This window comes from Orycteropus afer, unplaced genomic scaffold (genome assembly GCF_000298275.1).
Source record: "Orycteropus afer afer isolate SDZICR_OR568_19922 unplaced genomic scaffold, OryAfe1.0 scaffold00196, whole genome shotgun sequence".
Taxonomy (NCBI): domain Eukaryota; kingdom Metazoa; phylum Chordata; class Mammalia; order Tubulidentata; family Orycteropodidae; genus Orycteropus; species Orycteropus afer.
Window position 1 is genome coordinate 6,152,725 of NW_006921783.1, and position 27,793 is coordinate 6,180,517.

The 27,793-nt window shown below is 45.1% G+C and overlaps 1 protein-coding gene across 1 annotated transcript; it reads left to right on the forward strand.

The window, feature by feature from the left end:
• Positions 1 to 17,831: 17,831 nt before the first annotated feature.
• On the forward strand, positions 17,832 to 24,066 carry CCL5 (C-C motif chemokine ligand 5). Its single transcript, XM_007947910.1, has 3 exons — positions 17,832 to 17,913; positions 19,417 to 19,528; positions 23,979 to 24,066. The coding sequence occupies exons 1-3, from the start codon at positions 17,841 to 17,843 to the stop codon at positions 24,064 to 24,066; spliced, it is 273 nt and encodes a 90-aa protein (XP_007946101.1). The 5' UTR covers positions 17,832 to 17,840.
• The last annotated feature ends 3,727 nt before the right edge of the window (positions 24,067 to 27,793 follow it).

Consider the following 27,793-nt stretch of genomic DNA (forward strand, 5'->3'; position numbering starts at 1 on the left):
GAGGGAACTATTATCTACTATGATCTGCATTTAACAGAAGAGGGAGAAGGCGCAGATTCACAGAACAATAAAGAGAAAAGGAAAAGCAGCCAACTTGACACCCAGCAGCGGCCTCACAAGGCTGTAATTCAGCTTCTGCCTCTAAGCTGTCCTTTTCTTGTTTTGTTTTTTTCTTTTTCTTTTTTTAATCAAAACAGCTCCACATCCTAGTTTCTGAGCATTTCCTGACTGGTCCCTGGGGGGGAATTAATCCTCATTAAGGGGTTGAAGCAATCAAAGAACACAATACATGACATAAAAGATCCCAGCTGCCAGAGAGGCTTCCTCCCACCTGTTTTCAAAAGCAACGTGCAGCCACCACACTACCAGTGGAGGCTTGCCTGTTGCTAAAATGCTGACCAGGTTTCTGTGGCACTTCCAGACTAAGATAGACTAGGAAGAAAGACCTGGCAATCTACTTCCACAATCAGCCCATGAAAACTCCATGGATCACAACGGTCCAATCTACAACCTATCATGGGTACAGCACACTCCCTTGTGCATGGGGTTACCATGAGTCAGGGGACAAACTCAACCGCAGCTGACAACAATAACAGAGCTTTGACAGAGAGATGCGATGGTGAGGGTGTCTGCAGCAATGAGGCTTCAAGGAGCCTGTGTGTCTGCAATAGGAGAGGGTGGTTTTGTGGCTGGAGGACTCTGTGTACATGTGTCGGTGGGGTTAGTTCTTCAGCCAATTTAGATCACAACTTAGATACACACACACACACACACACACAAAAAAAAGTTGCTGTTTTATTTTCAGTAACTGATCTCACACTAGAACATCAATTCCCACCGTTGGTGGCAGAAACATTTAAACTGCTAATTCAGGGAACCATCTCCTGAGGAACAAAGCAGTTCCGGGTATTTACATTCACGGCCGATGCACACAAAGTTCAAACTCCTCTCCAGGGCTGTTTCTTACCTCCCTTGATGGCGTCAGGATGCAGGAGCCTGTGTCCCTGACTGGGAGTAGAGGGTGTGGTCCTCACTCTGCTGGTTCAGTTAATGTCGCCTTGAGGTGTGGCTCATCTCACCTGGACTCTGGACCCTCGCTGGCCGCCACAATGCCACAGCTGGTAGAACTTGTGGTCTGTTCTCACGATGTGGCCAGGCCCCATAGTCCTTCACTCGCTGCTTTGGCCTCACCCGATTCCCATGGGCCTGAGTCACATCTCTGTCATTTTTAAGCTATCCACTTTGCAGCCTCTGCTTTGGGGTCAGCTGGAGGGAACCTCACCAGAATACCTAAAACTTTGATCCATACCCCATACGTAGATACAGCAAGTAGTCAGGAGAGTCCCTGCTCTGTGCCCTCAAGGAGAGCTGACTATTTCTGTCTTGTTTATTACGTCCTGTTCAGCTTCCACTGAATTCTCTATTTTTCCCATGTGCTTCACCCGCCATGGGTCTGGGCCCTCATTCCTTCATTTCCCCCAAACACTGCTGATATAAGGTTACTGGGTATAACAGCTTCTCACTAGAGTCTTTTGTATGGGATAGGTACTGAATGCAGCAGGCATAATTCAGGTGAGAACTTGAAATTGGATACTCGCCATTACCACCCTACAAAATCCATTGGCTGTTCCCTGACAGAAGGAACCCATTTCTCCCTGGCTTGATTTTCTCCCCAGGATTTGGTCTACTGTGTTTCTAGGACTCCCACACATCACCCCACTTCTGCCTTACCTCCCCATTCCTCTTCCCATCATCTGGCACAGTGACCGCAAACCAAACCAAACCCACTGCCATCGAGCCACTTCTGACTCAAAGCAACAGAGCAGAAGTGTCCAGTCAAGTTCCCAAGGCCGTAAAGCTTTATGGAAGCAGACTGCCTCATCTCCTAGTTCCTATCTCTTTCTTATGCAGAATGGTTTAGCCCTCTCTAGAACCAAACCAAACTCATTGCCATCGATTTGATTCCAGTTCGTAGCAACCCCTCACCCCGCAAAGTTCCTCTCTAGGGACAGTGGTAAAAGGAGCTCTGATGGTGTTGTGATTAAGACAATTTGGCTGCTAACCAAAAGGTCAGTGGATCAAACCTACCAGCCACTCCTCAGAAGAAAGATGGGGTGATCTGCTTTTGTGAAGATTTATAGCCTTGGAAACCCAATGGGGGTCGCTATGAGTCAGAATCTACTCGATGGCAGTGAGTTCGGTGTTTTGGTTTTTCCAAGGGGCGGCAGTGGTTCAATGGTAGAATTCTCCACCTCTGTGCAGGACATCCGGGGTCTGGTTCCTGGTCAATGCACCTCCTGCAAAGCTACCATCTGTCTGTCGATGGAAGTTTGCGTGTTGCTATGATGCTGAACAGCTTTCAGTGAAGCTTCTAGACTAAGACAGACTAGGGAGAAAGGGCTGGCGATCTATTTCTAAAAACCAGCCAGTGAAACCCCTGTGGATCATAATAGTTTGGTCCTCAGCCACTCTAGGGGCTGGCCCAGGCGCAGGCAGTGTTTTGTTCCATTGTGCGTGGGGTCACCATGAGTAGGGGGCCAACTCAGCAGCAGCTAATGACCATAACAAGGTGATAGGAGGCAGGGCTGGGGTGGGGGGTTCCTCTTTTTACAATCAAACATGCCCTCTAGGGCATTTTCCTTCTAAGCCAAAGAGGAGTTCCCTCCCTTAGAAGAATTTTGCCTTCATTACATAGCCAGCTTTACTAAAACATCATTTTTGTAATGCTTCCTACAGATAGTGGTTTGAATTCTCTCAGTAATCAGTTAGGCAGTACTATGATCCATTTCACAAATAAACCGGGCTCAGCAAAGTTAAACAACAGAGCCACTGAGTGAACACAGAGTCAAGCAAGAACACAAACTCTGTCTGCCTTCCTCTAAAAGCCCGTGCTCGCCACCACTGTCCCTCTGGGAGAAAGAGCTGGGAGTCTGCAGTTGGGAGGCAAGCCTGTTTCAGGACCGACTGTCATGTGGCAGGAAAGGCTGGAGTGCCAGGAGACAGAAACCCATGACACTGGGGGAAGCTGTCCCCAAGGTCCCTACTGGTCTGACTCCCCATCCTCAGGGAGTAGCCTTCAGGGCTTCTGCTCCTTGCCAAGTCAGTCTCTTCCCTCACCAGAGAGTCCCCCACTACAGACCCCAGTGGCAAGTCCCTTTGTACAAACAGTTCCCAGGGACTGACCTCACTCACTCTCACTACAGACCCCGAGGCTGACTTCCTTCCTGCCGTCTCTCTGGGGCTGACCACGCTGTCTCTAGACCTCAGGGCTACAGAGAGGCAGATGCAAACCCCAGACCATCTGCTCAACAGCCACCACTGTGCTGTGCCCTCCAAACACAGAGGGGCCATCAGTGTGCCTGCACCGAGTCCACTTCCAGCCACTACTGTGTCCTCCCTGCTTCATGACACACAATGACATCATCTCACTTCCCGATCACCCCTGAGTTGAGTGATCGTCAGCCCATTTTACAGAGGAGGAAACCATCCCATGAGATCATGGCAGTCGCTGGAGCTCTTGCAGGTTGAATAGGGATTCGAAGCAAAGCTGGTGCCACACCACCGCCTGTGTTGTTTCCACCCCTTGGTGGGGAGATCAGTATCCAGCCCTCTTGCCCCAGCATGAAATGTCAGTCCTTTTCTTTTGAAGGAAGGCATGTAAGGTGGTGTGTTTGTGGCAAAGTGTGATCCGGTGATGGGCTGGGGCAGGTGTGAGTCATCATGTCTCAGACAACCTCAACTGGGAGGACTTAGCCCTAAAACTGGTCTCAGGGGTAAAAAAAGAACTGGGGAAGGGAAGTTCCAAGACAGGGACTCAAAATCCATGAGCTTCTCTCTCTTACCTTGGCGACCTGCTGCCAGATGACTTTTTATAGATAGATCCTATGTGCACATGATGCAAAATTCTACTGATACGATGCAGTGCAAAGGAGGGCTCTCTCCCACCCTTGTCCCCAGGCCTCCCACTACCCTTCCTAAGGTAGCCACTGTCACCAGTTCTTTATGAAGCCTCCAAAAAAGAGCCAATGCACTTACCAGCAGAGATGAATCTACTTTTGCTCTTTTCACACACAAGGTAGCACACTGTGTAAGCTTGTTGGCTTCTTTCTAGTGGATCTTGGAGACCATTCCCATCTGCATGTAGGAAACTGCCTCATTTCTTATGTAGCTGCTTGATACCCCATTGTATGGAAGTACTTGAGTTATTTAATCAATCCCCTTTTGATGGACAGTTAGTGCATCTCTAATCTTCATAATTACAAACCATATCTTACATATAGCATCTTGTACATGTGTAAATATATCTTTAAGATAAATTCCTTTAAGTATGCGTTTGCTAGTGTTTTGTAAACACAATTTATGCGTCTAAAATGTTAATAGATTGTCCCAACCTGCCCACCATAGAGATTGCGATCATGTATATATAGCCCCACCAACAATGAAAGCAGCACAAGGAGGGCTTTTTAAATGAGGAAAAGATCTTTTCACTGCAAGGGACAGCTGAGGAGCAGACTGGCAGGCCCATGCCTGGCCCAGGCAATTATCCTGTTGTTGTGTGTCATCGAGTCAATCCTGACTCATCCTAAGACAAGTTAAAAAGATGAGCAAGCAAAAAAAAAAAAAAAAAAGGGACCAGATTTGCTGGTCTGATAGAGCCTGGTGGAACCACTGAGACTATGGCCCCTAGCTGCCCTTCAGGTCTGGAATTGAACACATACCTGTGGCTTCCAGTCAAACAAACGATAGACATATGAGTTGAACATTTACCTGAGGTAGATACACTCCTTGGAGAGAACAATCATGGGAGAAAGAAGGGCTACTTATACACGGGGAGACAGCTCAGGGGGCAGGAGTGCATGGAGGGGTAGACACAGGGAAGAAGTAACTATCTGGAGGAAGTGGGAGGGGAGCTATTGCATTGTGGTAAATTGTGGTCAATGTCATGAAACAAAGTATATGTGAACTGCTGTATGGAAAGTGAATTTGCTCTGTAAATTTTCACCCAAATCACAATTAAAATTAAAAGAAAAGAAAAAGATGATCAGCCCCACTAACTGGCTTCTCCCTTTAGGCAAGTCACCCATTTCGCAGATGAGAAAATTGAGGCTCAGAGAATTGATATGCCTCACCCAGGGTCACATTCTAGGGCCTTTAAATCCGGGGTTATTTCCTCCAGATACTATATGTTTCACTTTCTGATCTTAGCTGTGATCTCCTGTGTTGAGTTGGCCACAACTTGGAGATCTCAGCTTCTTCCCATTGTGGGATGAAAATAGTTAGATGGTCCACAGAGTTTAGAGCTTCCTCCGATCATTTCATTCCCACACACATGAAAGCAGGGCCAGCTTCCCCCACACATACACACTCACCCAGCTGCTATTTCCAGCCTACTTAGGGTCCACAGAGTCATAACTTTTCACTTCTCCAAGATGGGTGGCAGTGATTTCCCTGAACATTCATTTACCACCCTAAGGAACTGAAAATCTCAACAATCCCTCTCCGTGGCAACCACTGGGTGACAGGCAGTGAAGGAGTAACACATGACCCATGGGGGTCATTAGCCACTGTGGAGACAGAAGTACCGTGGTGAAAACTGTTTTCTTTCTTTGTATTTGGAAAGGATCTTCACACTCATCTCACCTCCCCAGCAGCTCTCTGAGCTGGACAAGACAGGGATTCTTCTGCCTACTCTTCTATTTTACAGATAAGGCAAAAAATGTCTGACTTATTTACTGCTAGAGAGGCAGACCCTGCAAGCAGATCCAGGTTTCCTGGTGCCTAATCCCTTTCCCAGGGAGCTCTGGTAGCTTAGTGCCTAAGGCACTTGACTGCTAACCAGAAGGCTGGCGGTTCAAACCCATTAGCCACTCCTCGGAAGGAAGATGTGGCAATCTACTTCCATAGTGATACTGCCTCGGAAACCCAAGGAGGGGTTGCTATGAGTCAGGTTTGACTCGATGGCACATAACAACAACAACAATCCTTTCCCAATCTACTGAATGTATAAAAAATCCACACAAACTATCCCTTATCTACCCACATCCACAATGCTGTGTGGGACCCTCCAATACATGGATGTACATGAATCCCTTTCCTTGGATCCTCATCTTTATTTCAGTTCCATAGATCCCTCCTTTATGAGAAGACCTTTGGGATGTTTCTGCTGGGTGGCCTTGCACTGGACCCTAAGTGCCTGGTATGATCCTCATAATATAATGGTTGCTCAGCCCCACTATGTTGCTTGGTTGGTGGAGAGAATGGATGACTGGAAGGATGGGGGCATGGATGGCTAGGTGAGTGGATGGGTGCATATTGATTTCATTCATTTATCTGTTTGCTTTTTGTTTTTATTTTTCTACACAGCATCCATTCTCCCTTCCAAACATCACCTTGACATTCTTTTGTGGAATTACCTCTCCCCAGGCATGCAGTCCAGGAGTACTACAAATCAGAAGCTCTATCTTCTCCTAGCCAAGAAGGAATCACATGACACAAGTTTGGCTGGTCATACTCCCTCTCCTGGGACACAGTAAAGTGAGGACAGGAAAACTGGTTACATTCATTTCAACAGTGGTAACCTGATCAAGCTGTTGAGAAGTTTCTGCTGCCCAAACGCTCAGAGTATCTCTGGTTGTTCAGCTGTCTTTTTCCAGACCAAGTTCTCCAATGCACCATCCATTCCATGAGCTACTCAACATTACCCCCAAAACATTAGCTTCCTGCTTAAGGTGGCCAAGGTTGTTTTGTGCACTTACAAACAAAGAATTTTAACTGATACAGATGTAGAGATGAATGAGTAGATGAATGAATGGATGGGTAGGTGGATGGGTGAGTGGATGGGTGGGTGGATGGATGGAAGGACAGAAAGGTAAAGGAGTGAGTAACGTTGAGTAGGTCAGAGAATGGATGAGCAGGAGTGAAGAAGAGAGCATTTACTGTAGGAAGTCATGTGAACTGATTTCAGGGACAACAGGACACCTACATCAAATCTCACTTCAGTAAGCAGAAATTCTTTACTTTTTTATTACTCCCTGAAATTAGGGATCCACAGACTTTTTTTTTTTTTTTTTTTTTGGTATCTTTTAACAAAGAAGGGTCTCAGCAATCATATTGTCAAATGCCCATTGCCCAGATAAGGAAGCTGAGACCCACAAAGGGCAAGTGGTTTGCTAAAATCTCACTACTAGGTTTGGAGCTGAGCTGGGACTAGAATTCAAGTCTCCTGATTCCTACTCCCTTGTTCATTTCATCCCCCAAAACTGCCTTTATGAGGGAATGACTAATAAGGTGCAGAATTTCCGAATCTCATTTTGAGGAAATTCCCCAAGGGGACTTCCTTGACCAAACTGGAGGTCCTCAAAAATGGAACTGCCTTGGGGACCTTACTGACCCTATAGTTCTAGCATGGATGCCCTGCAGACCTAAGTGCTGGGGGCTGAGGGGGCAGTGGTGTAGGGGGCAGGGGAAGCCCTATAAAGAAGAAGCAAGAGCCTGGGGACTCCCATCCCTGTGAATGGAGGCCATGGGCCAGAAGCCAAGAGCTTCCCAAGAAGGGACATAACTCACCACAACCGAAAGAGTCCTGTAAGATTCTGAAACTTTTGTCATTTCCTTTTTCAGTGGGTCTGTGAAACCTTTGAAAAAAGTTTTGTGTGCTGACCTGTGGAGATAGTCAGGAAGGGAGGAGAGATCACGTCTCACCCCAAGGCCAGGCTCTGAGAGAAGGACAACCTGTGATCTGAGTAGCTGGGGACAACCAGAGAAGGCCAGAAAAGGGGGCTGAGTCTCTGAAGTCTGCTCATGGAGGGCAGGAGAGCTCAGAGCTGGCCTGAGTCATCACCACTTTCCATGCTTTTCTCCTAGTAAGTGAAAGATGCCTAATTGTCCTGCACAGTGCCTGACAGCTAATGGAAAATCATCATCAACTTCCTGTCCCCATGACTTCTAGCACTTAGCTGAGGTTCACACCTGTTGTTAGGAGGGAAATGAGCTCTGATGGTGCTGTGGTTAAGGCACTGGGCTGCGAACCAAAATGTCAGAGGTTTGAATCCACCAGCCACTTACAGGAGAAAAAAGATTTACAGCCTTGGAAACCATATGGGGGTCACTATGAGTTGGAATCAACTCAGTGGCAGTGAGTTTGGTTTTGGATTAGGTATGGAAGATCTGCTGGACCCTGAACATGTGGAGGAAAGATTGGAAGGAATCTTTCCAAGTCTCTACTTGCTGGCTGCCCATTTCAATCCCTGAGGTGTGCACTAGGAGCTAAGTGTCCTTAGCCCTATTTCCAGAAAGGAAACCAAGGTGTAGAATAGAATAGTTAGTAATTTGCCTGTCTTAGTCAGGGTGCTCTTGACAAACAGAACATACATGTATGTATATATAGAGAGGGAGATTTACTTCAAAGGACTGATTGGCTTACGGGACTATGGGGGGCTGGCAAGTCCAAAATCTGTAGGTCAGGTGGCATGCTAGAGACTTCTACATCAGGTTTACATCAGGCAGTGGGAAGAGTACAGAGTGAAGAGAGAGTTCTGTCAAATATCTACTTATGGTCTGGAGGCAGCCCATGTTGTTGTTGTTGTTATTTGCCATCGAGTCAGCCCCGACTCATAGCGACCCCTCCTTGGGTTTCCGAGGCAGTATCACTACGGAAGTAGGAATGCCCAACCTTCCTTCCGAGGAGTGGCTGGTGGGTTTGAAGCGCCAGCCTTCTGGTTAGCAGTCAAGTGCCTTAGGCACTATGCTACCAGAGCTCCTGGAGGCAGCCCATACCCTAAGGAAATTCCCCTTTTAACTAATTGATTGATTTTATCACATTAGATTATGTTATGGAAGGTTACATCACACTGCATTAGATTGCATTATGGAATAGTAACTAGTCTAGTGTTTGGCCAAACCACTGGGAACCATAGCCTAGCCAGGTTGATACAAAAAACTAGCCATCACACTTGCCCAAAGACATACAGAGGGTGAATGATGATATTTCAACCCCAAGTTTGTGCCACTTCACCAGGCTTCCCCCTGGGGACTGCAGTGTTGGGGATAGTGAGGGGAAGTGCTCTGGCAACATGAGTTCCCGAGGAGGGGATGGGAAATTTCAAGAGGTAAGGGGTGTTCAGAAAGAAAGGGGAAGCCTCCAACAAACATGCAGATGAAAATTTAAAAAAAAAAAAAAAAAGACAGACTTCAAAGTGTCAGGAGGACTAGGGTCTAAAATCATCTGTTACCCAGCAATATTGGGAGAATATTGGCCTTACTCCCACAACCACCCATCCCCCAAGGCACCTCGTGGTGGACTGCTCAGTAACCCGGGGTGGGTGAGCACAGCTCCAATCAATAAACACGCCACATGTGGTTTCCAGCTGCAAAAAACAAGTGGGGGTGCACAGCCATGGTCCCGTGTGGTGAAGGCGAGAAGAGTGGGAGGAGTTCAAGCAGCAGACTTCTGGCCTGGATGTGGTTGAACGATGAGAGTAATTGTTACCGTCAGTTAGTACCCCTGACATAGTGAAATACACATAAGGTGGTAAAATGGAAGGGATAGACTGGAATAATGACATTGAAAGAACCACCCAGAACTGGACCAAAAGGCAAGGGCAGAAGGTAGTGGAACCAGCTCTGGATAGGGGCTGGAATACCGCCTGTGCACGGACAAGCCCCCTGAGCCTGCTGGAAGGCTCGGCTTACACGTCTGCAGTGTTCTTCCTGCAGATCCTCCACCCAGCACAAATGGAGCATCTACCCCAAGCAAGGCCCTTTAGAAACAAAGAAGGCCGAGCAGAAGCTCACTGTCTGGGGTGGGAAATATTGAAACTTGTAAGCACAGGCGGAGGAGGAGGGGAGCCACCAGGGAGCAAGGCTCCAGTCTGCAGATGGGGAACACTAAGGCTTATCCAAGGGAACTAACACTCCCTCAAACTTCTATTGGGGGCTCAGACTGGAATGGCTAGAGGATGAATGGACTTTCCCTGCTTTAGGCATTTTTTAAAAAGCAGCCACGTGATTGTGGGGGATGGGGGGAACTCCAGGTCTGAGCAAAGCTTTGGAGCCCAGATGGAATGAGGTTTCACTTTCTCTGCCTTGTGTTTGGTTTCCTAATGTCACAAAACACTGAGAGTGGACTGGCAGCCAGCCTAGCTTAACAGAGTAAATGAAAGAAGGAAAGACAAAGACTGGGCCAGGAGGGGAGGGGTTGGACTGGGCTGAACTAAGCTGGGTTGGTGGGGGCAGCAGTGTCTGGCTTTAGCAAGATATATGCTAAGAGAAAGGATGCAAGAGCTATGAGGGCTAGCAAGACCAGGTCCATGAACTCTAGATGAGCCGCCAATCCATGAACCCCTCATCTGCAAAAGTATACGTGTGTGTCTGTGTGTCTCTTCATGTTTGTGGAGCGTGTTCACAGATTTCATTAGATTCTTAAAGGGCTCCATTGCCCAAAAGAGGTTGGGTCCAACCTGTCATTCTACAGATGAGGAAACTTAGTCCCAGAGAAAGTAAGCAGCTTGCTCAAGGTCAGCATTAGTAAGTAACAGAGCTGGGTTCTGAACCTAGAAGTCCAACTTTAGAGAGTCTGGTGCTTAACCAAGAGCCATAGATGTATTAAGACTACACCAGCATTGATTTAGCATCTATCACTCTAAGATATTTGCTGGAAAATAGGGGGAGAACACAAAAAAAAAGAATAGAAAAAAAAAAAAATCATAGGACATTGTCACTGTGTTCAGGGAGCTAAGATAAGACCAATGAAAAGATGATTACAATAAAATAGTCTATGCTTTACATTTTATTGAAGTTGTCAAGGATTTCATTTTATTCAGATCCACAATCAACACCCATGGAAGCAGCAGTCAAGAAATCAAATGACATACTGCATGGGTAAATCAACTGCAAAAGACTTCTTTAAAGTGTTAAAAAGCAAAGATGTCATTTTGAGGACTAAGGTGTGCTTGACCCAAGCTATGGTATATTCAGTCGCTTCATATGCATGTGAAAGCTGAACAATGAGTAAGGAAAACCAAAGAAGAATTGATGCTTTTGAATTATGGTGTTGACAAAGAATATTGAATATATCATGGACTCCGAGAACAAACAAATCTGTCTTAGAAGAAGTACAGCCAGAATGCTCCTTAGAAGTAAGGATGGTGAGACTTTGTCTCATGTACTTTGGACATGTAACCAAGAGGGATCAGTCCCTGGAGTAGGACGACAAGCTTGATAAAGTAGAGGGTCAACAAAAAAGAGGAAGACCCTCAATAAGATGGATTGACACAGTGGCTATAACAATGGACTCAAATATAGCAATGATTGTGAGGATGGCGCAGGACTGGGCAGAGTTTGTTTTGTTTACATAGTGTCACTATGAGTCAGAACTAAATGGCACCTAACAACATATTTTTTCCATGGGACTTCCAAGTTAATTGACCTAATAATGTGTTTAGTGCTTCTGTTCTACCTCCTAGTTCTTTGTGTAGTATCTGGAGTCTCAAAAGCTTGCAAGCGGCCATCCAAGGCACAACACTTAGTCTCTACTTAAAGCAACAGAAGAAGGAGAGGCAGGAATAGGAGGAGGATATGGAAAGTGTGGCTAATTGCCTCCATGAACAATTGCCTCCTTTGCCATGAGACCAAAAGAATTGGATGCCCGGCTACCAGTACTGAATATTTTGATCAAATATTCCACAGAAGAATCCAGATCAAAAGAGGGAAAATGCAGAACAGAATTTCAAATTCTCATGGACTCTAGACTTTCTAGAGCCGTGGAGGATGGATGAACCCCTAAAACTATTACCCTGAGATAATCTTTAAACCTTAAACAAAATTATCCCCTTAGCCATCATAAAACTGAATAATAATTTAGCTTAACTCATATAAAAGATTTCTTTTAAGAACTTTGTATATGGGATTAAATTGACAACAGCAACTCCAAAGATTATACAGGAACCTTAGGGGGAAATGTGTTTACGTTAATGAAGGAGGAACAACTCAGAAAAAGGAGGGTGTGGATGGTTGAACAACTCAATAAACGTAATCAGTGTCACTAAAGTGTACATGTAGAAACTGCCAAATTGGATTTCTGGTAAGATGGAGGAATAGGCAGACCAGCAACGCAGACCCTCTTCAACAAAGAAAAGAAAAACCAATTGACAGACATACAGAAGATAATCATGGAATCCTGAGCTTTGAAAGGAACTATACAGAAGTGGATTAGGCACCAACTAGTGGAAAAATCTGAAGGAAAACAGTGAGTACAGAGATGTCGGAGCAGTGGACTGTCAGCTACTCTGACAGGACCAACAGCCTGAATATTTCCAAGTGGTGTTAGGACCTGAGAATTGATGTAAAAATCAGCCCTGGTCACCAAGGGCTGCAGGGACGACTGCACTGGTGGCCTATGATTAGGAAGGGAAACAGCAAATAGGGAGACAACCTGAGCTGTTGACTTTCTGCTGTCTGGAGGCTCAGCCATTATGATTGTTTACACACAGTAGCCATTTTGGATATTTAAAGTGACCAAGGGCACAGCCATTTTGAATCTTTGTAAGTGGCAACCATTTTGGATTTTAAAGTGATGGCATTCTCATTTGGATTTCAGGGACCTAAGAATAGGCTCCTTTTGCCAAGGTCGGCAGGGACATATGAGAGGCTGACAACAGGAAAGGAGACAGATGGTGAGTATGTAAGTGTTGTCAACCAGCAAATGCAGGAGCACAGCACAGTACTCTGCTTGTGTAGATAACATACAAACAAAACAAAGAAAATGAAAACCATGGGCACGTCATTCCAACATACAATCACCAATTAAATATAAACACAAAAACATCACAATGCCTCGGAGACAACAGAGCATCACAGTCCACATGAAGAAGCAAGATAAAGCAGGAAAAACAAGGGACAAGGATACAGACCCAAAACACATCCCTGAGGAAGATGCAGCATTAGAATGCCCTGATGAGGAATTCTAAAGAATTATAGTTAGGTATCTTCAATGAATTGAGAGACAGATCAAGGAAAACACAGAGAAAACCCTAGAACAATTCTGAAAGACAATACAAAAACAAAATTACAAAATAAATGAAAAATTAGAAATGATACAAAATCTGCACACAGAAATACAGAAGATTAATACTAAGTTTTCAGAAATAGATAAGACATTGAACAGGCAAAGGAGCAGAATTGAATCAATGGAAGACAGAATTAGGGAGATTGAAGGCAAATACCTGAACACTTCTTTGGAAAGAGATCGATCAGAAAAAAGATCAAAACAAAATTAAGAAAGCCTAAGGTTCAAAGGAATAACCTACATATCATCGGAATTCCAGAACAGGAAGTGACAAATAAAAACCACAGAGAAAATTGTCGAATATTTGTTGGAAGAGAATTTTCCTGGTATGATGAAAAATGAGAATATATCCATTCAGGAAGTCCAACAAACTCCAAACAGGATAGACCCCAAAAGAAAATCACCCAGACATATCATCATCAAACTCACCAAAACCAAACACAAAGAAAGAAGCATGAGAGCAGTATGGGAAAAATGAAAAGTTACCTACAGGGGCAACCAATAAGACTAAGCTCGGATTTCTTGGCAGAAACCATGCAGGCGAGAAGACAATGGGATTGTATATATAAAACACTGAAAGAGGAAAATTTCCAACCAAGAATTATGTACCCAGCAAAATTGTCCCTCAAATATAAAGGTGAAATCAGGACATTTCCAGATAAGCAGAAATTAAGGGCATTTGTTAAAACCAGACCAACCTTACAAGAGATGATAAAGGGAGTCCTTTGGACAGAGAAGCAACAACAGCCTACAATAACTGACCATTGACACACATGATGATATAACCCAGAAACCACCCCAGCTATGGAAGTATCCAAAGTAAATAAGCCTACAAGATTGTAAACAGGGAACCAGGGACATCAATTGACAAATGAGGACAATTACAAACCAAAAAGAGGGAAAAAATTGTGTCATTACAGAACTTGTAGATGGTAGGGAAGTCAAGACAACTACAAGATAGAATGGACTGTTCTAAACTTGGGAAGAAAACTATAAATCACAGGGTAACCTCAAAGAAAAATTATAAACCTTCACATCAAAAAAGAGGACCAGCATAAATATTCAGCAAATACTAAAACAATAGCAATTAGGGAAGTGATAACACGATTCATAAACAAAACAAGCTCAGCACAGAAAATTATATGGAACAAAGAAATCGACACCAAGAAAAAGCACATAACAAAAATGACAGCAACAAATTCATATTTGCCAATAGTTACATATCTGGCAAGGGACTTATCTCTAAGATTTATAGCAGAAGAGTGGATGACCAAACTATGGTACATACACATAATGGAATGCTATGCAGTGCTAAAGAATAATGTAGAGTCTGAAAAACATCGGATAATACAGATGAACTTGGAGGACATTATGTTGAATGAAAAAATCAATCACAGAAAGACAAATATAGTATTAGTTCATTGCTGTGGAGGGTCAAGAAAAGGTTTATATATGGAGGGAAACTTTCTTTGTTGGTTGCCAAGGGTGGGAGGGGAGAAGAGGGAACACTGCAAAAAAAAAAAAAGCATTGACCCATGTCACTTTAGTTGTGTGTATTTCACTGTACATAAATTATATTTCAATAAAATGCATTAAAAAGAAAGAAAGAAAGGAACTGCCAAACTGGTGTATGTTTTGCTGTATATATCCTCAACAACAAGAAAAAAAATAAAATTTAGAAGAAAAATAATAAAATTTAGAAGAAAAATAATAATCTGTATTTACTTATTTATTGTCTATCTCCATACCATCCCAAACATAAGCTCCCGAGGGCAGGGTCTTTGCCTTGTTCAACATGTGTCCCCAGTGCCTGGCTCACAGCTTTCTCACTGAAGATTTGTAGAGTGAACATGGAATGATTGGGTGGCACCCATGCTGTGGAGACAGGGAGGGCAGAGACAGCTCCACGATGCTCGTGTCTCACCTTTCAGTCTCCTAAGCACCCCACAGCCATCACTCCCTTGGTCCTCTCAACCACCAGCATGAAGGGTCAGGCAGGCAGGTGTTCCTAGTCCTGTTGTCAGGAACAGAAAGTGCTGCGTGAATAATAATGACAGTTGCCATTCATTGAACACCTACCCTGTGTCAGGTGCCACCCTGTTGACACAGGCTCTTTGATTTTCTCATAGCATCAGTATATTAGAGCCAGAATGTAACTTAAAGGTGGCTCGATTTTGCACAGGAGGAAGTAGTGACAGAAATGTAATTAAAATTGAGTTCTTCCTTCTCCACTCCCCACAAACCACTAGAACCAGCAAAAGGGAAGAAAAATACTTCTGACATACCCATTCCCTATTCCCACTCAGCAGCCCCACCACCTTAATCCCCCACCTCCCCATCACCACCGCCACTTATACACAGACACACCTGAAAGGTTTACCAGGATTAAAGATAAGAATTGTACAGGTCCATCTGTGGGTTTCCTTGCCTCTGTCCTTAGCTAGCATCCTGACTCAGCATAGCTGGAGCCCAGGAAAATACTTTTCTTTCTTCCTTAGAGAAGGAAACTGAGATCAGGGAAAGGAAACAATAGCAGCTCACCATGGAAAAATGGGGCCTTAGCAAGAAACAGTGCAGTGTGACAGAAAGTCTAGAGTCAGACAGACTTGGGTTCAATTTTGCGTTCTACCACTTCAGGTTGTGTGACCTTATGCAAGTCACTGAAGCCCCTCTAAGCCTTTAAACTGAGCCATTAGTTGAAAAATACTCTTTGTAATGCAGTTCACTAATCCATATCAGTGGGTTGGGAGTCTGGTCTAGAATGCTGAAAAGTCTAAAGTATCTTAAGGAGATTGCAGTTTTGGGGTTGGTTGGTTTTTAACTCTTAATAATAACACAGTCATAGCTAATGTTATTAAGCACTTCACATGTGTTAGGCATTGTACTAAGAGCTTTACAAGCATGAATACATTTATGAGGACTTAATTGTCTCAAGAACTGTAGGAGGGGATACAATTTTTATCCCTAATTTATAGAGGAGGAAACTGAGACCAGGGACATTAAGCAACTTGACCAATCCACCTGGGCAACAAATAGGAGAAATAGGATTCAAACCCAGATCTAACTCAAAAACCTCTGCTCTTAATCACCAGGCTACACAACCACCCACATGTGGGGTAACTTAAGTTAAACTTGAGGGTGCTATTTGAAGGGAACAATTTAAATTGGCATATTTTATTTGTGTGGATGCATGAGTGTTTCTAAAGTGCTCGCAATTTGTTTCATGAAACAAGATGGCCGTGCTCTGCAGAACTGTGTTTCTACCGTTAATTGGCTTGGTGAATGTGTTGTGGAGAGGGAATGAGGAGTCTTGTGAAGAGTTTAGAACAGCACTCAGAACCGGCGAAGAGCCCAATAGCTGTCAGCTGCCTTACTGATGTGGGTCAGTGGAAGCATCTGGGTTCAAATCCCACCTGTCCTGAGGGGTGTTAGTAACTTTTTCTGAGGCTCATTTCCTGTTCTGCCTGAGAGCCGTTGTAAGGAAGAAGGGAGACAAGGTCTTCCTAATCTACCTGAGCCAATTATCCAAACAGGAATTGATGAAGATTCACCCAATTGTTTGGAATGGAGTAAGGACCTTGATCCAGTCAAGACCACACCATGGATGTCCCCAACCATGAACCCTTTAATAGTAAACAGTGCTGAGTGGACAGAACACTCAAGTGAGAGCCAGGGAACCAGGTTCTGATCCCAACTCTGCCATTCATTTACTACATATTCTCAGACAAGTTACTTCTGCTGAGTTTGGTTTCCTCCCCGGTAACTGGACAACGTGGGATAAATGATCCAATCCCTGAAATCCTTTGCAGATTTCACAGTTTGTCATTTTTGTGCCCGAAGAGACCTGGGATGGGGATCCAGCACTTATTGAGTTACTTCATTTGTAGAATAGGGACAATAGTACCTGTCTTGCTGGGTTGTTTTGAGGATTAAATGAATCGACACCTGCAAAGCCCTAGAGCAGTGCCTGGCACAGAAGGAGACCCTCAGTAAACAGCAGTTATTATGTATACACATTATTTTATCTGCTTCAAACAAGCCTGTACCAAGTATCCCATTTCCAAGGAAATGGAAGCTCAAAGATGTTAAGGAATGTTCCCAAAATTCACTCAGCAAGTAAATGGGAATGACCCTGTGGCCAAGATGAAAGGAAGAAACTATCCCAAGAGAAATCACTCCAGCTTTTATCTGGTGACAAGCCCAATGCCTAGTTGGGATCCACCTCCTTTGAGGTCTACATTGCAAGGACTTCCCATTCTTAATAAAACACCTTGTACATGGCATCCTTCCATGGATGAGAGAGGGGAGATGAGAGATGTAAGGCATGAGCAAGGACTTTGGAAGGAACTAAGTAAAGACCCAGTCAGTGGCTTCTGATCTTGTCCTCCTTACCCCACCTCTTGCCCGAGGAAGGCACTTCCTGCTTTCTGGGGAGCTCCCCAGGCCAGAAGGTGAAGCCCAGGATGTCAGTAGAGGAAGCAGTTTTCCACCCTCAGTACTTGGGCTGGCAAAGAAAAACTGGTGAGCTCACCCTGGAAGGGAGGGTGGTAAGGAGGAGAGGGAAAATTGAATTTCCGGTGGCTATTTCAGTTTTCTTTTCCATTTTGTGCAATTTCTCTTATGATATCAGCTAATGATTGGCTGTTGCTTTGGAAACTCCCCTTGGGGCGGCCCCTCCACTGGCCCCCAACTCCCTATAAAGGGCTAGTGTTAGCAGGGCTCACAGAGGATTCTGAGACAGCACGTGCAGTCTACCCAGCCTCTGCCTACAGGCACCATGAAGGTCTCTGCAGTCGCCCTCACTGTCCTTGCTGTCACCATCCTCTGCACCCCTGCATCTGCCTCTCCATGTAAGTCCAGGTCCTGGCCACTGCAGCCCCCAGAGCCAGCCCCTCTGCCCAGAATGTCCTCCCCACCTCTCTATCACTGACCTCACTCTCTTTTCAACTTCTGCATTTACTGTCTGAATTCGGTTTTTTACATTCTTATGTATTGTTGTAGCTGGGTGTCTAATTGTCCCTGAGAGGTCTCTAAGTCCCTTCATGGCAGAAACCCCTGATCAACTTTTCTGTGTCTTCAAAGTCTACCCCCAGAGCCCAGAGGTGCTCACTGAGTGTGGACTGTTGCTGGTGGTATTAGCAGGCAGGGACAACTCAAGCTGACCTCGAAACACAACTGACTCATGCCTAAGAAGTTTCTAAGAAGCTTCTGAGCACTTAACCGAAATCTCTCTTGGGATGAAGTCATATACTCCCCCATTTCATAGATGGAAAAACTGAGGCTGTGAGAGGATAAAAATAGTTAATGATTACTAAATACCTACTATGTGTCAGGTAAGGAACCCTGGTAGCCCAGTGGTTAAAATACTCGGCTGCTAACTGAAATATTGGAGGTTCAAACCCACCAGCTGCTCTACAGAACAATGTAATAATCTGCTTTATAATAAATTTATGATAATAATATACATTTATAATAAATGTAATAAAGATCGTTGGCTTGAAAACCCTATGGGGCAGTTCTACTCTGTCCTATAGGATTGCCATGAGTCAAAATTGACCTGACAGCAACAAGTTTAGTTTTTCGGTTTTATGTGTCAGGTATTGTGCTGACTGCTTTAAATGTATTATCTTATTTAATAACTTTTTTGAGTAGTCGTCCTTGACTTACAGATGGGAAAACAGAGTCTCAGAGAGGGTAAGTAACTAGCCCAAGATCACAGTCAGGAAGTAGGAGAACTAGTATTCAAATCCAGCTCTATCTGGCATTTAAGCACCACTGTCCTGCTAGTAAGTGGCAACTCATACTTCCCAATGTTATCTTGAATTAATGAATGGACAAAATGGTCCTCCTTCTCTGTCAGATCCCTTCTTGCTGTGACTCAGCCAGAGGCACCCAGAGTGCAGTGTGCATCCTCAGGTCCTTCTTAGGAGTCTGGATGAGCTACAGATTCTGAGTTTCAGAAACTCTCCCTCCACCCAGCCACCCCAGGTTCCAAAGAACCCAAGTTCTGAATCCATTAAGGATCCTGGGAGGGCAAGGATGAGGGCAGAGGGTCCAGGGTGAGCCAGGAGGCCTAGCATGTCCTGACAGCCAAGGACAGGAAGTTATGGTGTAGAGGAAACAAGCCAAGCTGGGCTCAGTGATTAGATGAGAGGAGCGGAGATCCCTCAGTCCTGTGTTTGAATTCCCACTCTGTCACTGTGTGTCCATGGCCAAGTGACTCTCTAAGCCTCAGTTTCTGCCAAATGGGGATGGATACCAGTTCATTCAAGGTAAAGCATAGAAAGCACTCCACACGGTGCCCAGTGTGCGCTGGCAGTGAACCAAGGGGTCTCCCTCTTTCTTCCTTTCAGATGCCTCGGACACCACGCCCTGCTGCTTTGCCTACATCTCCCGCGCACTGCCCCGCGCCCACGTCCAGGAGTATTTCTACACCAGTGGCAAGTGCACCAACCCAGCAGTCGTGTGAGTCTCAACCCCATGGAGCCCTCCAGACCTAATCAAATCCACCTGCAATCTCAGAGGAACTAGGGAGGAGAGGTCAGGGGTCATTCAAAGGATCAAAAAATAATAACAATATAATTTTTTAAAAAAATTTATTGATTGGAGAAACAAATGATTCTTTTAAATATGTAAACTAATACATTTGGAAAAATATAATACTTACATTTGGAAAAACGTAATAATCTTATAGGAACTCTGGTGACATAGTGCCTAAGGCATTTGACTGCTAACCAGAAGGCTGGTGGTTCAAACCCACCAGCCACTCCTCAGAAGGAGGACTGGGCAATCTACTTCTGTAGAGATACTGCCACGGAAGCCCAAGGAGGGGTTGCTATGAGTCAGAAACAACTTAATGGCGGTGAGTTTTGAGTTTAGGCAGGGCAGGTGCCCACGCTGTGTGACATGTCTTGTGTGCATTATCTCCAACTCCCATACCTGGTGCAAATGCATCATTCTCTCCATGCTTCAGGTAAGAAAACTGAGGCTCAGAAAGCTCTGGTGACTTGCCCAGGGTTACACAGTAAGTGAAGCTAGAGTCTGTCTCTGGAACCTTCTCTTTCTACTAAAGCATGGTCTTTAGTGACCTTTGCCTAGGAAATTGAAGGTGATAGAGAATGTCAATGGGGCCATCATGAGTTTCATTATGAGAGCTAAATGTGTTCACCCAAAAGTTATCACGACCCTGGCAAAGTTACAAGATTCAGAGTCAGACTTGGGTTCTGATGAATCCCTCCAGTCACAATAAATATTTTGTTGTTCTTGTTATGTGCCGTCGAGTCGGCCCCGACTCATAGCGACCCCTCCTTGGGTTTCCGGGGTGGTATCTCTATGGAAGTAGATTGCCCAGTCTTCCTTCCAAAAAGTGGCTGGTGGGTTTGAACCACCAGCCTTCTGGTTACTGGTTAGCAGTCAAGTATCTTAGGCACTATGCTACCAGAGCTCCTAATAAATATTTAGCACTATTCATTTTAATTCTGAAAACAAACATTTTTCAGAAGAAAAATATCCTTCACTGCACATCCATGGTGCATAGGTAGAGATGAACAAACCACCATCCCTGCTGCTATGGGGCCTATTAGAGGGAGAAGACCGAGGCAACAAAGCCTAGAGTGCCATGCAGCCTGAGGGGGAGAACAGCATGCAGTTTCAGGGGTTAGGAGAGGGGATTTGGGTGCAGGTTGGTTGCAAGAAGTGCCAGCCAAGGTAAGACTTGGACCGGCCGAGAAAAGCCTGAGGAGCTGGGTGTGCCAGGCAGAGGGAATGCTTCCAGGACTCAGTTTTGGTTTGTGCAGCGTCTGTGAAGGGAAGGCTGAGAGATGAGGCAGAGAGGCCGGACCTATCTGAGAAGAGCCTTGAGTGTCAGGACAAGGAAGCAAAAGCATTTGAGCAGTCAGGTATGAAATGAACTGAAACAGGAAAAGCCTAGAAAATTGGGCTCCAGTTTGGAGACTGTGGTCTTTATCCACATGAGTGGTATTTGGGGCCAAACAGTGCCTGAAGGAAAAGAGAGAGAGGGGTGAGAAACCAGAGGTGGAATGAGCAAGCCATGGCAGTGCGCTGAATTGAGAGAATATAAGAGGGGATGAGGGTGAGGCTGGGGTTTCAGCCCAGACACTAGACAAGGCCAGAGCCCTGTAAGTCTAGATAATGAGCTATTTCAAGAGTTAAGAGAACCGTGTGTGGTTTGGGTCCGTTTGAGCCTGAGGGACCAACAAGTCAACCCAGCAGAAATGCCCAGCAGGGAGTGTGATAACTAAGGAAGGGCTAGAGATGCAACACTCTCTTCTAGTGCTAAGGGGTCTTCCAATAAAAGAGAGGCAACAGAGTGGTCTTAGTGGGTACTGGCTCTGACACTAGTCTGCCTATACTGAATACCAGCTCTGCCACTTGGTAACTGCATGAGCTTGGGATAGTCATGTAACCTCTCTGAGCCTCAATTTTCTCATGTGTTAAATGGGGTGAATAGGAGTTATTTCCTTTACTGAGCACAGAATAATAACATGCTTAGAATATTGCCTGGCACACAGCAGGTGCCCAGTAAGTGCTAACTCACCAGCATCTGCGTTATCTAAATGTATTATTATATACACAGAAGTGGCAGGTAAAACTTAGAGTCCAACCATTCTCTTACTCAATAAATATTCATCAAGCACTATTTTATGTCAGGCCCAAGGCTGGAAAGTAGGAAAAGACAGAGAAGATGAAAGGGTGGCAACACTCTTAAGGGACAGGTGAAGGTAAAGGCTCCCAAAGAGCCTGAGCAGCAGAGAAGAAAGTCAGGAAAGCAAAGGGGCCGAAACCAGGAGCGGAGAAGACTGCAAGCACAGGCTGTTCTCTGGTATCACACTCTGCAGGAGGAGGCAGAAATGCAGGTCTGAGCAACAGTCACCCCAGATGTTGGTTTCCTGGCCTTTTGACTTCCAGGCCACAGACAAGGCAACCAAGGAAAGGACAGTGAGTCTGGAAGGATTTCCTATGTGACACCTGGCTGAGCAATGGCAGGGTCTGGGCCAGAAGTACCCTCCAAATTGAATCTCATAGCAACCCTACAGAACAGAATAGAACTGCCCACAGAGTTTCCTAGGAAGAAAATGACTACATCTTTCTCCCGCAGAGTGGACAGTGGATTCAAACCACTGATCTTTTGGTTAGCAACTGAGCACTTAACCACTGCACCACCAGGACTCCTGAAGCTCCCTCCCCATCTTCCCCCAAATAAGAGAACAAACACTAGGGGGCATGAGAACCCAGAACACCCCTTCTCCTCCCTTTCTCAACACAGAAGTGTGGGAGAAAGCAAGAAAATCAAGTGGCTTAAAAAAAAAACCTGCTTCTCTGTGAGCAAATGTTATCCAGGACAGAGCCCAAAGAGAAGCAAGGAATCCCCCTTCTCACCAGGCGATCTATGCCTTCACTTGGCCTGGAAACATTTGGGCTCAGGAATATGCAGGAGAACATCCTAAAGGAGAAGTCAAAATGAGAAAGGTCAAGTAGTCTTTACCTCAGGGCTGACCTCTGGGTACTTCTGGATACTCCTGAGTAATATGGTAATTGGCAGTACCTCTACCCAGGCCCAAGGTCTCCCCCAGATCAAACCAGCAGACTGGTCAGGCAGGCAGCTACACTGATCCCCGGGACTCCCAGCCTTTGACACCTTCAGTTTGCACCATCGCCACCAGCAGCTCTGGCTCTCATGTTGTCAGCTGCCACTGAGTAAGCCCCATCTTGTGGTGACCCCACACACAACAAAACAGAAACACACCTGGTTCTGGGCCATCTTCATGATCAATCATGAAGTGGACCACTGTGATCCACAGCATTTTCACTGGCTGATTTTCAGAAGTAAAATGCCAAGGCTTTCTTCCTGGCCTTAGCCTGGAAGCTCCACTGAAACCTGTTCAGCATCACAGCAACATGCCAGCCTCCACTGACAGAGGGACGATGTCTGCACATGAGAGACATCAGCTGGGAATCGAACTTGGGCCTCCCACACGACAGGCAAAATGCCACCACTGCACCATCACTGGCCTCGTCTCATTCTCATATGCCTCCACCTGCTGGTTAACTGGTTCAAGTGCTTTAACACTGCCAACATCTCAGGGCCCTCAACGCCTCGGCGCCATGCTGTCCAGTGCAGTTGCTGTGGTCTCATGTCACTCTGACCCACACCAAACCACGTGTTGTCCAGGAATCTAATACCACCACCACATTATGGTATTTTTCAAACTCCTTCACATATTGTCTCATTTGAGCTTCACAAAAATGTGTAGGAATTATTTCTATGCACATTTTAGAGGTAAACAAATAGACTCAGAGGCTCTAAGTGATTTTCCTAAAGTCACTGAATGAGTAAGTGATGAAATCAAGACTCAAGTTCATGTCCTTTCCATGTTCATCCATCTCTGCATGCGTGGATGTACTCATGTAACCACTTATTGTCTACTCTGTGCCAGGCACTGTGTTATCTGAAGCTAAATCACAAGTTTTTTTTCTAGCCACTTTTCATCTCTCACTCAGCCATGACTCAGGCCCTAGAGGACACAGACTTCATCCTCTTCCTCGAGCCCTCAGGCACAGGGTCTGGAATAGATGGAATGCTGTTTTCTGGCTAGTGGCTGATCAGCTCAACTTTGGGCCCTTCAGGCTCCATACCTCTAGACCGGTTTAGCTTTCCAGACGACATCTCTTTGTATAGAGGTTAAAAGCATACAAATCTGCTTCTGGCTTGGAGCCCTTTGACTTTACAGGAGAGGAAATGTCCTTTCCTTAGAGGCCACAAAGCTAATGGAGCTCCAAGATACCAGCACCACCATCATCTCCCCTTACGCCTCAATCCACCTCACCTCCAAAACGTGGTTGCCCCAGGTCTGACCAGGTCTCACCCCTTTTCTCTTTCTCTCTTTCTCCACAGCTTTGTCACCCGAAAGAACCGCCAAGTGTGCGCCAACCCACAGAAGAAATGGGTGCGGGAGTACATCAACTCTTTAGAGATGAGCTAGGATGAAGGGCGCCTTGAACCTATTAAGCTTGTGCAAATTTTCCTCTTGCTGCTTGCCCTTGTCCTAACCAGCTTGGGAGGCTGTCTCACACACACACACACACACACACACACACACACACACACACGTGCGCGCGCCGCGCACTCCTCTATTCCCACCCCTCCTTGGAAAGCGAGGATTCAACCACAAGGCAGCAGTTACAAAAGCCTCCCTGGGGGCTTGAAGAACTACTAAAACTCTGAGCAACTAAAGCCTCAAAGAGCTACTGAAACTCTGCCCTGTGAATGGGCAGTCTCTAGGCTCTGAGCTACTGGTTCCTCGAGGCTCAGCCTGGCCATGGCTCTGCAGCCTGGAAAGAAGCCAGTGTACCTCCAAAAGCAAGAAGGGAAGAAAACTGGGCTCCAATGGGAATGCATCAGGGCCAAGGTTCCCATCTCAGCACCTCACTGGGAAGAGATGACTGACAAACATGAGAAATCAGCTTCCCATTAAAAAGCACAATGTAATTGCAAAGCTGGCTTCTGGTTTGATTTCCTCTCCAGGAACTCTCCTTCCCCCATGAGCGTTAAGCATGTGCAGGGCTTGCACATGTCTAGTGTCCACCCTAGAACTGGGGGCGCTGTCGTTCTGCCAGTAAGCAGGGCTGGAAACAAAAGCTCCCTGAAAAGAGGGCATGGGCAGGACAGAGGAAGAAAAGTAACTAGTGATTTAGCCTGTCCATGGGGAACCAACAGTCACTGTCTCCCCACTCCCAGGTCTCCAGGAGTTTATCTCACTCCGTGCCTCAGACCTCAGCCTGCCCTTCCACCCCTCTGCTTCCCTCCCACCCTAGCCCACCCTATACCTTATCTCCAGTGGGTTGCTCTACCACCATCTGTGCCCCAGGAATGGGATATAATGGCAATCCCAAAACTCCTCAGTTCTTTAAAATGAGGAGATGAAGATATTTTGTGGTTTTTCCATGACTGCACCAGTACAGGTAATACTTGAACTTGTCCACATATGTGGCCCTTCCTACAAACATATATTGAGGGTACAGGTAACCCTTGTATAGTAATGATTATAGCTAGCATTAATGGAGCATTCAGTGTCCATGTGTCAGGCATTGGCTCAGGCCCTCACATTCAGCATAATTTTCCATACTCACAACCCTACGGGAAGGGTACTGTTATTAGCCCTTTTATATTGAGAAAACCTTTGGCAAGAGAAAGAAATTATTTGCCCAAAGGCACACAGGAAAAGGAAAAAGAAAAAAAAAAAGAGGATGGTACAAATAAGATTTAAATTCATCAAGTCTAATGGTAAAATGCATGCTTTTTGTTTCTACCTTTAATTTGCAAAATTCCAAGCCTACACAAATTTGCAAGAATACACCCACATACCCTTCACTGAGATTCAATTAATTTGTTTTATCTATGTCTAGATATGTCTGGTGGCACAGTGGTTAAAGCATTCGGCTGCTAACCAAAAGGTCAGTGGTTTAAACCCACCAGCTCCTTCCTGAGAGAGAGATGAGGCAATCTGCTTCTGTAAAGATTTACAGCATTGGGAACCCTATGAGACGGTTCTTTTTTGTACTTTAGGGTCTCTGTGGGTCAGAATCGATTCGATGGCAGTGGGTTCAGTATGTCTAGATAGATAAAAAGATAGACCTCCGAAAGCAGTTGCTGTCAAGTTGACTCTGAGTCATGGCTACTCCCTGTATGTCAGAGTATGATTGTGCTCCATAGGGTTTTCACTGGTGGATTTTTCACCGATAGATCATCAGTCCTTTCTTGGAAGGTGCTTCTGGGTGGATTCAAACCCCCAGCCTTTCAGTTAGCAGCTGAGTGCATTAATCATTTGCACCACCTAGGGACTCCAAGGAGCTCCTAAGGCACTTGACTGCTAACTAGAAGGCTGGAGGCTCAAACCCACCAGCCACTCCTCGGAAAGAAGGTTGGGCAATCTACTTCTGTAGTGATACTGCCTCGGAAACCTAAGGAGGGGTCGCTATGAGTCGGGCCCGACTCGAGGGCACATAATAACAACAACAGGGACTCCATACACACAAACACACATATATAAATATGTATATCATATACACATATACATGCATGTGTACATACATATATGCATGTATGCATATATAACCAAACCAAACCAAACCCACTACTATTGAGTTGATTCTGACTCATAGTGACCCTATAGGACAGATTAGAACTGTCCCATACGGTTTCCAAGGCTATAAGTCTTTACAGAAGCAGACTGCTTCATCTTTCTCCTGTGGAGTGACTGGTGGGTTCACACCACCGACCTTTTGGTTAGCCACCAAATGCCTTAACCACTGTGCCACCAGAGTTCCATATATATAAACCAAACTCACTGCCATTGAGTCGATTCGACTCATAGCGGCCCCTCCTTGGGTTTCTGAGGCGCTATCTCTATGGAAGTAGATTGCCCAATCTTCCTTCTGAGGAGTGGCTGGTGGGTTTGAACCACTAGCCTTCTGGTTAGCAGTCAAATGCCTTAGGCACTACACCACCAGAGCTCCCTATATATATGTATATAGGGAATCCTACAGAACAGAATAGAACTGCCCACAGAGTTTCCTAGGAAGAAAATGACTACAGTGTGTGTGTATATATATATATATACACACACACACAAATAGATATACATAGTCGGTATATACTTTTTCTGAACCACTTGAGAGTAAGTTGCAGACATGGTATCATCTCACCACTGAAAGTTTCAGTATGCATCTCCCAATAACAAGGATATTCTACATAACTACGTGAGTAGCTCACTCACACACTCAGAAAGTTAACAATGACACAATAGTATTTTCTAATATACAGTCCATAATCAAATTTCTTCAATTGTCCTAATAATGCCCTTTGACAGCTATTTTTTTAAAATCTAGGATCCATGTAAGTACACATATTGAATGTAGTTATATCTTTTTAGTATCTTTTTGTCTCTCAAGACATTGACATTTTTTTAGCATTCAGATTAGATTTGTTTTTTCAATTTTTATTGATTTTGGGTAAAAGTTTACAGAGCAAATTCGTTTTCCATACAGCATTTCATATACATTTTGTTATATGACATTGACTGCATTTCCCCACAATGTAACAGCTCTCTTCCCACTTCCACCCCGTAGTTACCTCTTCCCTGTGTCCTTCCCTCCTATGCACTTTTGTCCCCTGACCTATCTCCAGGGCAAACACTGCCCTTCTGTTCTCCCACGATTGATGGCTCCAAGGACTGTATCAACCTGATGTAAATGTTCACCCCATATGCTTGTCTATTGTTTGGCTGGAAGGCATGGGAGTGAGTTCAGTTCCAGGGTTGAAGAGTAACTAGGGGCTATAGTCTCAGGGGTCTCACCAGGCTCTATCAGACTAGCAAACCTGGTCCTTTTTTTTTTTATGATTTTGAATTTTGTTCCACACCATTCTCCAACTCCATCCAGGATCTCCTACACTGATCCCCCTCCAAAGTAGTTGACAGTGGTAGCTGGGCACCATCCAGTTCTTCTGGTCTCATGGTCATACAGGCTGAGGATCGCATAGTCTACCAGTCCCTTGGACTAATTGTTTCCATGTGTCAGACTAGATTTTTGTAGGCTGTCTCTCAACATGGATTTGCCTATATGTTTCTTCACATTTGGATTTAGCTTAACAGTTTGGGCAAGAATAACACAGTGCATGACATTGTGTCTTTCTCATTGCATCACATCAGG

Coding starts and splice junctions, on each gene's coding strand:
- CCL5 (XM_007947910.1), top strand. CDS start 17,841: ATGAAGGTCTCTGCAGTCGCCCTCACTGTCCTTGCTGTCACCATCCTC. Junction 17,914..19,416: donor CCCTGCATCTGCCTCTCCAT/GTAAGTCCAGGT, acceptor TCTTCCTTTCAG/ATGCCTCGGACACCACGCCC. Junction 19,529..23,978: donor TGCACCAACCCAGCAGTCGT/GTGAGTCTCAAC, acceptor CTTTCTCCACAG/CTTTGTCACCCGAAAGAACC.